The sequence below is a fragment of the Sorex araneus genome, chromosome 2 (genome assembly GCF_027595985.1).
Source record: "Sorex araneus isolate mSorAra2 chromosome 2, mSorAra2.pri, whole genome shotgun sequence".
Lineage (NCBI taxonomy): Eukaryota > Metazoa > Chordata > Mammalia > Eulipotyphla > Soricidae > Sorex > Sorex araneus.
This window is the reverse complement of record NC_073303.1, coordinates 511,749-524,590: the sequence shown is the minus strand read 5'-3', so window position 1 is coordinate 524,590 and position 12,842 is coordinate 511,749. Positions and strand designations below refer to the sequence as shown.

The window sequence follows — 12,842 nt, the reverse complement described above, 5'->3', positions numbered from 1 at the left end:
CGGGTCCGAGCGCCCAGCCGGGGTCACCCTGGTCTCGGGGCTCGTGCCCGGCCGGGGTCACCGGGGTCTCGGGGCTCGTGCCCGGCCGGGGTCACCTTGATCTCGGGGCTCGTGCCCAGCCGGGGTCACCGGGGTCTCGGGGCTCGTGCCCGGCCGGGGTCACCAGACTTTGAAGATGTTCACGAGCTTTCCTGGGAGTGTCCCCAAGGGTGTGACTCCCCTTCCCGCTAATAACTAAGGGGGACAGTCCAGCAGGACAGGGTGGCCCGAGGGGGTCAGCCGGGTCAGGAGTGCCCCCCAGGGCGTGCCGGGCAGCTGGTGACGCCCACCGGAGCCAGGCGCAGGCAGAGCTGGGAACCGGGGATGTGGGAGGCAGGGGAGGGTCTTCAGGGCCAGGGGAACGCGAGAGCGAACAGAGGCCAGAGAGGCAGTGCAGGGACTGCGGGGCTCACCTCTCCTACGGCCGGCTCTGGTCAGTGCCCAGCACTTATAGGGGCCCCCAAGCCCTGCAGGAGTGAGCCCTGAGCAGTCAGAAGTGAGCCCTGAGCACAGAGGTAGGAGTGAGCTCTGAGCAGTCAGGAGTGATCCCTGAGCACTGAGCCGGGATTGAGCCCTGAGCACTGAGCCAGGAGTGAGCCCTGAGCACTGAGCCGGGAGTGAGTCCTGAGCACAGAGTCAGGAGTGAGCTCTGAGCAGAGCCAGGAGTCAGCCCTGAGCAATCAGGGGTGAGTCCTGAGCACTGAGCCAGGGGTGAGCCCTGAGCAGAGCCGGGAGTGATCCCTGAGCACTGAGCCGGGAGTGATCCCTGAGCACTGAGCCGGGAGTGATCCCTGAGCACAGAGCTGGCTCCAGCCAAGTACCCCCCAGGTGTACCCGCCCCCAGAAAGGCTGTTTGCGGGGACAGGGAGCCGCTGGCTGGGGCAGCAGCCCGGCTCTCGGCTGGCAGTGGACGGGCCTCTGGGAGGTGCCCTGGGGGGATGAGAGCCCCTCCTGGGCGACCCCTTCTTCAAGGACCTGTCCCGGAACCCACAGCCCGGGAGAAGCACCTGGACCAGCTCCCAGCCCGCCCCCAGGCCAGGACCAGCCTGTGGGGCCGGACGCTCCAGGCAGGAGCAGGAAGGCCGGAGAGGAGTGGACACGACCCCACGCAGGACAGCAGGACACAGCGGCCACGGCCACGACCCCCAGCAATGCCCGGAAGCAGACCGAGAATCGTGTCCCAGCTGCAGGCGCCGAGGGGGTGCTGGGCCCCTCCCCACGGGCAGCCCCTCCCCCACGGGCAGCAGCACCTGCCGACAGGAGGCCCCGGGCAGCGCTGGCTGAGCACAGCCAGTGGTCAGTGGGGCTTCCTGGCCCACACCCCTCCCTGCCTGGACTCCCGCCCCAACCCGCTCAGCTCACCAGCAGGAATCACCTCCCCCGCCCCCGCCCCCAGCCGGCCCAGGTTTGGAGGGACCGGCCCGCTCCGGTTAAAGCCCCACTCGTGGTTCCTGGCCTGCAGCCCCGGAGGCCCCAGCTGCAAAACAAGGGCTGGGAAGAGGGTGCGGAGGCCGGGGGGGCCCCTGGGGACAGCACTGCACTCCGGAGGGCCGAGACCCCGGGACTGGCCCTGGAGGCTGGGTGGGCCCTGGCTGGGCTCCGGTCACCTGACCCACGTGACGGCCTGGCCGGGAAGCGGGTCACCGATGCCAGCACAGGCCAGGGCTCCCCCGGCCTCTGGCCTCAGCTGTCTGGGCGCCCAAGCGGGCCGGCCACGCCTCTAATCCGAACCCCGGCCGTGGGGCCGCGGGTGGAGAGGAACCGTCACCCTCCGTGCCAAGGGTCTCGACTTCAGCCTCTCCACGCTCCCCCGTGCCTGCTACCCCACGGTCCCTCAGACGGGGAAACTGAGGCCACAGAAGGGAGCCTCCCCCACCCCCTGCAGACAACTGCCAGACGGGACACACAGCCTTACACAGCCCAGCTGGCGGGAGGACAGCGCCCCCTGGTGGCCGGCGCTGGCTGCTGCAGGGAAGCCCAAAGCAAACCTGCCCCTCAGGCCGCCCGCCCCCCTCGGGGGTTACACCCCTGGGCCCGAGGTGAGACAGACCCGAGTCCAGTTCTTTCATCTAGCCTTAGGACGACCTTCCCAGAAGCCCGGCAGCCCACCCAGTCCCGGCCCCAGCGGCTGAGGTGGCCTGGCCCTGCGGCACGCTGGGCCCGTGCCTGCGGACGGCCAGACCAGGTCACGCCAGGGCCTTCGGGGAACGGGAGGGTTTGCCAGAGTCCCACCAGCTGCTGCCCCTCCCGGTGTGGGGCCCAGAGGCCTGGCCTGAAGGCAGAGGCTCCCCATGGCGGCCCACCAGCACTGGCAGCGGCGGCCTCAGAGGACACCAGAGGGGTCAGAGGATACAGTGGGCAGGGACTGGCCTTGCATGTGGCTGACCCCGGTGTGATTCCTGGCACCCCCAGGAGCCAGCCCTGAGCACTGAGCTGGGAGTGATCCCTGAGCACTGAGCCGGGAGTGATCCCAAGCACTGAGCCGGGAGCAAGCCGCCTGCTCCATCCATCCCCTTCTCCTCAGCTCCCCTGCCTGCCAGGACACAAGACACGCAGACGGATCACTGTCACGTGTTTATTAGGGGACAGGTGCTCCTCTCTCAGTGCTGCCCTGGGTTCCATCCCTGAGCACAGGGCAGCTGTGGCCCCAACCCGCATCCCAGCCCAGCAGCCTGTACCTGACTCGAGCTCCCCAGTGGAAGTGGGTGCTGGGGACCAAGTGCACCGAAACCAACCAGGGGGGGCCTGGCCCTGCCCCGGCCTCAGCCAGAGCTGCTTTCGGCAGCCGCGGCCCCTTCCTTAAAGCCTCAGACTTGCCGCAGCCATGCCAGCGTCCGTCCTTCCTGCTGTCCCCCGCTGGTGGCCAGTACCTGGCCCTGTGCCCCCCCCCCGCCCCCACAGGCCGATGTGGCCGGACTCCGGCCGTGCAGAGAAGCCTGTTCTCACCCCGGGGCCAGCTGTACGGGCAGCCCGGGCCGGAGTCTTCACGTGACACACGAAAGCACAGGCCAGCTCAGGGTCACGTGGAGCCGGGCCCGCCCTGTCCACGCACAGGCCGCGTGAGCGATGGCCGAACCCGCGGCCGGAAAGGTGGCGCTTGGGTCAGCGCTGCCCCTGGACGAGGAAAGGCAGCTGACGGGCACAGGCTCCGTGGGCCCGGGAGAGGGGCACGGCGGGCAGAGCCCGCGGGAGGCGGAGGTGCACTCGGGGCCCGAGCTCCAGCTCATTTGCCCCTTTTCGTCCTGGCCAGCCTCTCCTTCCTCTTCTTCACGTGCTTCGGGACCTTGTTCCTCCTCTTCTCTCTCTGGGCCTCCTTGACCATCCTTTTCCTTTCCTGCAGGACAGAGACTGGCCCTAGGACGGCGGGTCTCAGCACAGCACGGCCCCCTCCCCCGTCCCGACACACGACAGAGCGGAGGGGCCCGGAGGGGGGCTGGTGCCGGACGGGCAGAAGGGGCCCCTCCCCCTGCACCCCGGAGAGGCCCAGGAGAGCCGCAGGCGCCCTCCGGCCCTGGAGCTGCACAGAGCACACGCCCAGCGGCGGGCAGAGGGCAGCAGCCGGAGGGGCCGGCACCCGGAAGGGCTGAGCTGCAGCCCTGGCTGGGTGCTGCACTGGCCCAGGCACGGGCGAGGCCTGTCCTGTGCCCGAGGACGGGGCCAGGATGCCCGGTGCAGGGGTGGCCGCCTCACGCTGAGGGAGACCCCACCCCCGCGCAGGAGGGGAGGTGCCCGTGTGCTCGCTGACCTTCTTGTCCACTTCCAGGCCGGCAGGGACCTCCGTGGACACAGCCTGGTCCTGCCCGTCGGCGTCCGCGTCCGAGTCCTCAGAGCTCGAAGCCTCTTCCGACTCAGAGCCAGTCCTGACCGGAACTTGGCTCTCCAGGAGGGCGGGGACCTGGGGGAGAGGCCTGCTGGTCACCCGGGGCAATGGAACGGGCTCCCCTAGCTAACAGGACTGGGCCCAGCTGTACCTTGGGGGTGGCTCCGAGCAACACGCAGGGGACCCCAGGGCCAGTGGCAATACTTGGGCCCGATGACTCAGTGCTTGACCCAGCAGTGCTCAGGGGCCAGCAGGACCACCTGGGGCGTGCTCCAGCCCCCGGAGAAGCCACCGCGCCCAGCAGGCCCTCCTCGGCAGGGCCAGAGAGCCAGGGCTGGGCCACCAGGAGTGCAGAATCCAAGCCACAAACGGTCACTCCTGGCTGCACTCCGGGGACCGACTTCAGGAACCGGCCACCAGGGGGAGCTCCTCTCCCCTGCCGAGGCCCCGTGGTTGGCTGCGGAGGATTCGCACCTTCTCCCGGCTCCTTTCTGCACCTCCCCAGCCCCAAGGAGACTCGTGAGCTGCCACCCCGAAAGCCTCCAGCCACTGCTGGGCGTCTCTCCCAGAGCCCCCCGGGCCAGGATGTCTGTCTGTCTGCTCGTCTTCCCGCAAACCCCCAGCCCAGGCCTGGCACCAGCACCCGGGGGAACAAGAACCCGACCAGCTGTCTGAGGGCGGGAGCTGCACGCTGAGCACCCACACCCCCCGCGCTGGTCTCTCCCCCTGCCCCCGACTCCCCCAGCCAGGGCTGCCACGGGCACGAGGCTGGAGCTGAGGGAAGGAGCTTGCCCGGCCTGACCCAGGCTTGCCCTGGGCGCCGCGTGGCCTCCTGTCCTGGTGGCCCCACACACAGCAGACGGGGACGGAACCCCGCGGACAGGCGGAGGCCCGGCAGCAGGCGCGCGTCCCTCCTACCTGCTGCACTCCCGACAAGTCCTTCTTCAGGCCCGTGACAGTCTGGTACAGAACCTGGTGCGGGGGAGACGGGTCAGCCGGTGGCTCCGGGCAGAGCCCCGCCCCGGCCTGGGGGGCCCCGCCCGCACGCCCTCCTGCACACCGTGTCCTGCTGGGCGCTGAGGGCCCGGTCCTCCTCCTTCAGCTTCAGCATGAGGTCCACGTCCCGCTCGTAGTGCTTCACCTCGGTCAGCGTCCGGGGGATGTACGCGCGCTTGAACACCTGCAGACGCGGCTCTCGGTCACTGCGCCCTGACCGCGGCCAGACCCCCAGCCCTGGGCTCAGGAGAAGCGCGTGCGTAGCAACTCCCGGCACCACCAAGGGGCCCGGGGCACCAACGACCCGCCAGGAGCGCCAGGAGCAGCCATGGAACAGCGTCCCCGCAGGCCCGCTCCCACGTGGGCGCAGACGGAGGGGCTGGCCAACACCCCCCTAGACCCGCCCAGGGGCGTCTCACCTCCTCGTCCACGTGGTCCTGGCTGGACCGCTCCTCCTGGGTGCGTCGGGCGGCGATCTCCATGGCCTGGGGAGAGAGCAGAGCTGCTGGCACCGGCGGGGCAGAGCCCGGTCCCGGCCCCCAGGGGGCGCCCTCACCTGCGAGAGGTACGCGTCCATGTTGGCCTCGGTGATGGACGGGTCCGTGACGAACTCGAAGAGCTCCCGCACCGTCATCACGGCCACGCTGTGCTTCAGGAAGAAATCTGTGGGCGCCCGTCAGACGGGGTCCACAGCGCCCTGCCCCCCGCCCACCCCCGCCCGATGCCCACGCACCATTCACGTTGGCACAGTCCTTCCGCAGGAACTCCAGGGCATGCGGGTGGTCGTGCTCCACGGCCTGGGACACGTCGATGATGTACACGCCTCCGCCCTGGTAGCTGGGCACGAGAGCACCCGTGAGACGCCCGTCTCTGACCCGGGGGGGGGAGGCAGGGGCGGCCGGGCCCGCCCACACTCACAGCATGTTGAACTCGCTGAGGTCCGCGTGCACCAGCCGTGCGGCCTGGTACATGCGCCGCATGTACTGTATGACCTGCAGGTACAGCTCCCGGGCCTTGGACTCAGACAGCGGGACGTTCTTCAGGAGCGGAGCCGGCCTGCAGCGGAGACACTGTGGGTGCCTCGCCGAGTCAGGCGAGAGGGCAACGGTGACGCAGGCAGGGACCAGCAGGGCCAGGGGGCGGGCTGAGGCCAGTGCAGCGGGAGGCGCGCGTGCCGGCCCTGCAGTGGACGGGCCAATGCCTGGCTGCACCTCACAAGCAGGTGCGGGTCCGACAGACCAGGGGTGCACACAGCCGCACACGCCACTCCCGCACAGAAGGGGCTTTTCAGACAGGCTGAGGGGACAGCTAAAGGGCTGGGGCACGTGCCTGCCACGCAGGAGCCCCAAGTTCGGTCCCTAGTGTCCCAAGGTGCCCTGAGCATCGCCAGGTGTGGCTCAAGAACAGGAAAAGTGATAATCACACACAGGCTATTTCAGACCACTGCAGAACACAGCCCCAGGCAGCACAACAGAGCGTCAGCAGTGCCAGGCACACAGACAAAACACACACCAGACACACAGACACAGAGAAAGAAGAAACACGTCACACGCAGGCACACAAGAAACGCACCAGACACAGACACAGAAGAAACACCACAGACGCAGACGCAGAAGAAACCCACCGGACCCCTCAGCGTAGAGAAGAAACCCCCCAGACGGACCAAGCCACACGCACAGCCCTTGGCGCAGGGTAGGAAAGACCCTAAGCCCAGGAGCAGGCGCAGACCCTTCCCAGAGCCACAAGGCGATGCACAGTGGACCTGACTGGACGAGCAGTCCGAGACCCTCAGCCCGGAGGATCAGGTGGTGAGCTCTTTGCTGACACAACGCTATTGTGTCTTCAGCAAAGGAAACAAAAGCAGAATTAAACTGCGGGGATCACATCAAACCATTTGTTTTGGTTTTTGGGGGCCACACCCGGTGATGCTCAGGGGTTGCTCCTGGCTCTGCACTCAGGAATGAGCACTGCTGGTGCTTGGGGGGCCATAGGGGATGCTGGGAATTGAACCCGGGTCAGCCAAATGCAAAGAAAGCCCCCCCCACCCCCTCGCCCCTACTGTACTATCTCTCTGGTCCTTAAGCCAAACACCTTGTGCCTAAACAGCATTCGGGGGCCTGGGGTGCCCTCTGGGTGGTGCTCGGCTGAGTGCTGGTGGCAGAGCACGTGTTGCCAGGGAGGGACCAGGACTGGGCACAGGCACGCAGACCACCGCTCTCTCCCCGCCTCAGTCTCGACAGCAGAACAAACAGCGTCAAAACAGAATGGGAGAAATTCCCGCAAACCAAGCCACACGCCAGCTCAGAGCTGAACCGAGGGTCTGAGTGGCCACATGCCTGGCCCAAGGAAGGTCTCCACAGTGGGGTCAGCCCCGCTGGGAGGCCACTCCTGCCACGCAGGCGGGAGGAACTGGTCAGAGCACATGGAGGGAGCGAAATGCACCTGCCTGGCGGGCGCGGGCTGGGCGGGACCTAGAACCAGTGTGGTCTGGGGTCACGTGACGGCGAAGGGGAAAGGAGTGCCGGGAAGCGCTGTGGCCCGTGTGTGTGTGTGTGTGTGTGTCCGTCCCACCCCTGCGGTGGCTGAGCACAGCGTGCACAGTGCTGGTTCGAGGCTGATGCAGGACCTGCAGCAACCAACCAGCGGGACCCCGCTGCGAAGCGTGACCCAGCACGGGGGAAGGCTTGGGTCTGCGTGATCAGCTCAACACCGGCACCCCACGTGGTCCCTAAGCACGGCCAGAGGCAGCGGGGAGGCCGGCAGCACGGCCAGGAGAAAGGAAGGGGCGCTCAACAGGCCCCGGGGCCAAGCACTGCAGGCGCCGGGCACCGCCCCCTACTCACATGTCATCTTTCCCGATGAAGCCCATGACCAGAACGTGGCTCCTCAGCAGCACGGGCTCCGGGCACGGGACGCCAGCAGTGCTGAGCCTGCGGTGGGGGAGAGGAGCAGGGTGAGGGTGGGGACGTCGAAGCAGAGTGTGCCCGCCCCCAGGGGGCAGCAGCCCTTGGCGCTCCCTGCAGGAGACCCCACCACTCGGGGCCCCTGGCGGCCCCCAGCCCGGGCCGAGGGACCCCCGTGGGAAACGTGCTGTGAGCCCGACAAGACGCAGCAGGAGGACACGCCCGCCCCCTCCCCGCCGCGCACGAGAGCAGGACGCCTGCACGGGCTGAGACGGAGCTGGTCAGCCTCCGTCAGCGCAGTGACCCGCGGGCACAAGGCAGAGAAGGCAATCCCGAGGACCTGAGTGCCTCTGTGCCCTGAACGGGGTCGGGGGGCGGCTCAAAGGGCTGAAGCCCCGAGTTTGGTCCCTGGTACCCCAACACCCCGTCCCCGAACACCTCGGGGTGGCCCCCGAAAAGCCCAAGTATAGCTGGGAATGTCCCCAGGCCCCTGAGCAGTGCTACGGGGAACACCGAGCCCCTGGTCCCTGCTCCGTCCCCAAGAGACACTCTCCCAAGCCCACGCCTTAGCCTGGGTGCACACGCACGTACACACGCCACACACGCACACACGCACACACGCACACGTGCTGTCCCAGAACCTCAGCTCAGCCCAACTGGCTGCTCGGCCTCCGGGGACGACCAAGGGCGCTGCTGTGGCCGCCACACGGGGGAGAGCCCGGAGCCCCGCCCGGCCCTGCCCGCACCTGATCAGGTTCCTCATCTCCTTTTCTGCCCAAGTTTTCACCATCTTCCGGGGGTTTCCTTTACAGTAGCCGTGCCGGAACCTGCACGAGAGACACGTGTCGGTCCCGTGTGTGTGTCCCCCACACCCCACGACGCCGCCGCGGGTCTCGTGGCGGGGCAGCCTCTGCGCTCACCTGAACTCCCCGCTGACGTACTTGTCGCGGTCCTTGAACACCAGGATGGACGTCTTGTAGATCTTGATGGCTCTGCTCTCCCCGCTAGACGTGCGGGCGTGGTACACGTTCGCCTGTCACGGCACAGGCCAGCGGCAATGAGGGCTCAACCCTTCTGAGCACAGTCGCGGGGGGGGGGCGCATCCTGCACGTCTCTCCTGCCCCCCCCCGTCCACCCTCCCCCCAGCCCTCGCAGCACGAATGCTTCACCTCCTTCCCGGTGCTGACACAGCCGTGGATCTCTGAGATGACGCCTCGCGTCAGCATCTTGAACAAGATCATGCGGGTTCTGGGATCCAGGACCTGAGGAGAGACGCCGACGCCAGCTGAGCAACCCCACGGCTGCTCCTCACGGGCTGAGGTGCTGTGCGGGTCTCAGGGCGTCAACGTGCGCCAAGGCCCCCACGCACGGGCTTGGGGCCCTGGCAACCCGCCCCCCGCACCCACACGCTGCCGTGTCCGTGTGCCGGCTCTTCGAAAGCCAGTGAGGACGGGACGAGGGACAGGGACACGGTGTGGGGGCCACCAGGCCTACCAGGGCCCCGTACCTCAGCCCCACACCCTCACCCAGAGGGGGGCAGTGGCAGGGCTGCCCCGTGCCCAGGGGCTCCCCGTCTCTCGGACAGCAGGACCAGAGACCCGCGGGCACTCCTGCCCTGAAGGGAAGGCGGGGCCCCCACCAACAGCCAGCACAGGCTTAGGGCAGGCCAGGGCTGGGAGAAGGCGTGTCCTGCCCCAGACTGTGCGTGCGGGCAGGGCTGGGAGGGGAGACCACCACCACACCCGGGCCCACCTGCTCCACAGTGGCTCTGTCCGCCTTGTCTTTGATGCGGTACCTGCCAAGGAGAGAGGAGCAGGGGACAGTGACACACAGCCTAGGCAGGCACCCCGCGCCCCACGGGGCCGCCCTGCACCTTCTCCAGCCCTCAGGGCCCTCAGGACACAGGTCGGACGCCCGCCCAGTCACAGTGGCAGGGAGAGAAAGCGCAGAGAGGAGGGACAGGGCCCGGCCCCTCCCTGCACAGTGTCCCAAGACCCCCCCCGCGGCTACACAGAAGGTGCACGGGGTCCAGGCAGCCCGCCAGCTGCACGCAGCGAGGGAGGCTCCCCACAGGGCTCGCCCCACCCTCGTGCCGGGACACCCGGGAGAACGGTGCTTCGTCGCGAACAGTCTCTGACCCTCAGGCGTTCTCACCCCCAGAGCTCGCCGGGGCCCCATCAACTCACATGTCCGCCTCCTTCTGTCGCGACTTCTCGGTGACCTTATTCATGACAGAGTCGGTGACATGCAGCTTCTCTGGAGACAGAAAATCCACAGTTGGAAACCAGGCGAGACAGTCGTGAGCGAACAGGCCCCTCCAAGGACACGAGCCCCTCCTCCTGTCCCCCTGTCGCTCATCGGACAGACCACGGCTGGCGACACGCTTTGCCCTGGCCTTGGTCGGCCTGGCAGTCTCCCCAGGTCTCCCAGGCCTGCGCTCGGCTGAGTGGTTTCGGGAAACAGCAGCTGGCGTTTCCGCAAAGACTCACTCCCGGGGCTGGGGCGGAGGCTCTGCAGGCAGAGTCCTGGGGCCAGGGTCCCCCCCGGAGCCCAACGGGCGGGAACGTCCCCCTCAGCTCCACCCAGACAGTCTGTGCTCCACCGCGGCACCCACAGTCCCAACCCTGCAGAGCCGAGTGGGACCCCAGGCCTCCGCCTCTCCGGGGGAGCAGGGGTGACCCACGCAGGCCCGCACCAGCCCCCCAGCCTCCAGAGATACACACACCTGCAGCTGCTCTTCCAGGCCCGACTAACCCCGCCCGAGCACGACGCAGCCAGAAACCAGCTTCCTGGGACCCCCAATCCCAAGCGCCCCCCAGAGCCTGAGTGACACACACACCCCCAACCCAAGTGAAACCTGAAGGATCGGTGGTTACTGAGCAATTTCCAGACTGCACAACAGGAACAGGAACTTACAAACTCACCGAGGTTGATCTTATTCTCAAACTTCCGCAGGGCTTTGTCAGCCGGGGTGGACATCTTGGCTGAGCTAAGGCTGGCGGCCTGTCGGTTTGCCTGGAGGGAGCAGACCAGCAGCTGAAGCAAGGGCCGGGGACGGCGGGGAAGCCCCTCGGCCCAGGGAACAGGGGAGCAGCAGTGCTCAGAGGGGACACAAAAAAGGGGCAAGGCAAGTGCGCTCCCCGCGGCACCATGACCCTGGCCGTTACAGAACGTCCCTGGGAAGGCTGGCGAAAGTGAGGGCGGTTCCTGATTGCTGGGATCTCCTCTCTCCTTAGCACCAACCTACTAAGCACCACTTGAACATGTGTGCTTGGGGGTCACTCCTGGCTTGGGGGATCGACTAGGGTGCTGGCAACTGCACCGGGTGAGTGTGTGCAAGGCGGCGCCCGCCCCGCAGGACCATCACCCGGCGGGCCGGCCTTCCCCGGGGCTCCGGAGGGCCCAGACCCGGCGCTGGCCGGACAGGCGCTGCCCGACGCACCACAGGCCGCCCATCCCGGCGCCGACAGCCTCCCGGGGCCCACGTTGCTACAAAGTAACAAGTCAAGCCGCAAGGAACGGAAGAGAAACTCCCACACGGCAGGCGCTACAAAGTAACCGGCGATACAAAGTAACAAGTCGGGCCGGAGGGGGACCAGAGAAGCCCCCGCAGGGCAGGCCCTACCGTCGCTACAAAGTAACAAGTCGGGGCCGCAGGGGACTGGAGACGCCCCGGCCTGCCCGGCCCTACCTGGGGGGCGGCCCCCGCGAGCCTGCCCAGGCCGTCGTCCCAGTCCCAGTCCCAGGCGGCATCGTCGTCGTCGTCGTCCTCCTGCTCCTGCTCCTCCTGCTCCTGCCCCTGCTCCTGCTCCTGCTCCTGCCCCTGCTCCCCGGCCGGCGGCTCGTCCCGGGCCCCGAGGGCCGCGCGCAGGGTCCCCCGCTCGCTGCGGGAGAAGCAGGGGGTGGGTGTCTGGCGCCCCGCGCCCCCCGCCGCCGCGCCCCCGCCTCGGGGCCCCGCCCACCTGTCGGAGGCGTCCGCGTCGTCGAACTGCCCGGGCACCGTCCGGCTCATGAGCAGCCGCCGGTAGTCCATGGCGCCCGGGAGGCGCCGCAAACGGCCCGGGCCGGCCTGGCGCGACCGAAACCCGCGCCCCACGCCGCGCCCCACGCGCCTGGCCGGCCCCGCCGGAAGTCCCGCCCCGCGAGGCCCGGGAGAGCCGGAAGTCCCGCCCCACTAGCTCGGCCAAGCCGGAAGCGCCGCTCCGCGAGGGCCGACCAGCCGGAAGCGACGCCCCAAGAGGCCCGGCCGCACCGGAAGTGCCGCCCCGGCGGGGAGCGGGACGCGGGCTGGGCGGAGCCCGCAGCCGTCGTCCCGGCGGGCGCGCGCTGTGACGTCACACTGGCGCGCCGCGCCTCGTGCGGGCCCGGAAGCGCGGACGCGGGCCGCCTCACACACGGTGCCCCGCGAGCCGGGGAGCGCGGCGGGGGGCCATGTCCGAGGCGGACGCCCGGGGCAGCCCCTCGCCGGCGTCCACGCGCGCGGCGTCGCCCTCCGACCCGCCTCAGGTCCGCCGGCCCGGCCGCGTGAGCACTGCGCGGGGAGCACTCGGACTCCCGCCGCAGCCCGGGTCTCCCGGCCCCTCGGCCTCGGCCGGCCGCGCTGAGTCCACCTTCCATGCCCAGGGCCGACTCCGGGCTCTGCACTCAGGACTCAGCCCTGGCAGTGCTCGGGGACCCCGTGGGATGCCGGGATCGAACCCGGGCCGTTGCGGTGCCGCCGCTCCGGCCCCTCCCCCCCTCCCCTCCCGAGACGCGTCCCCGCCGCCTCCCCCGGTGTGGACCGGCCTCCCCGGAGCGCGTCACTCGCTCTCCCGGTTTCTCCCCCCCCAAAGGCCTCCCAGTAAAACCACTTTTACCCAAAGAGACGCGGGGGCAGCAGGGGCAGAGCCCGGCGGAGCGGCCAACTGGGAGGGGCACTGGGAGGGGCAGCTGCCCGCGGGAGCGTCAGGAGAAGGAGCTGTTGCTTCTCGCTAGTTTGGGGGCCTTGGGGGGCTTAGTTTACTTTGACTTTTATTTATTTTTGCTTTTTGGGTCACACCCGGCAATGCCCAGGGGTCCACTCCTGGCTCTGCACTCAGGAATCA

General features: G+C 68.7%; 1 protein-coding gene across 1 annotated transcript; it reads right to left on the bottom strand.

The window, feature by feature from the left end:
- Window positions 1–2,607: 2,607 nt before the first annotated feature.
- On the bottom strand, window positions 2,608–11,891 carry RIOK1 (RIO kinase 1). Its single transcript, XM_055126468.1, has 17 exons — window positions 11,721–11,891; window positions 11,450–11,642; window positions 10,683–10,773; window positions 9,945–10,014; window positions 9,511–9,553; window positions 8,928–9,020; window positions 8,679–8,791; window positions 8,505–8,585; window positions 7,699–7,785; window positions 5,774–5,911; window positions 5,589–5,692; window positions 5,412–5,518; window positions 5,275–5,340; window positions 4,920–5,039; window positions 4,778–4,831; window positions 3,785–3,934; window positions 2,608–3,373 (listed from the first exon to the last, which is right to left on the bottom strand). The coding sequence occupies exons 1-17, from the start codon at window positions 11,789–11,791 to the stop codon at window positions 3,263–3,265; spliced, it is 1,692 nt and encodes a 563-aa protein (XP_054982443.1). The 5' UTR covers window positions 11,792–11,891; the 3' UTR covers window positions 2,608–3,262.
- Window positions 11,892–12,842: the final 951 nt, after the last annotated feature.

Excerpts from the sequence above, each read along its gene's own strand:
- RIOK1 (XM_055126468.1), bottom strand. The coding sequence starts at position 11,791 with ATGGACTACCGGCGGCTGCTCATGAGCCGGACGGTGCCCGGGCAGTTC. Across the intron at positions 8,792-8,927 it reads GTGTCAGCACCGGGAAGGAG|GCGAACGTGTACCACGCCCG; the intron begins GTGAAGCATTCG and ends GTGCCGTGACAG. Across the intron at positions 5,912-7,698 it reads TTCATCGGGAAAGATGACAT|GCCGGCTCCGCTCCTGAAGA; the intron begins GTGAGTAGGGGG and ends TCTCCGCTGCAG.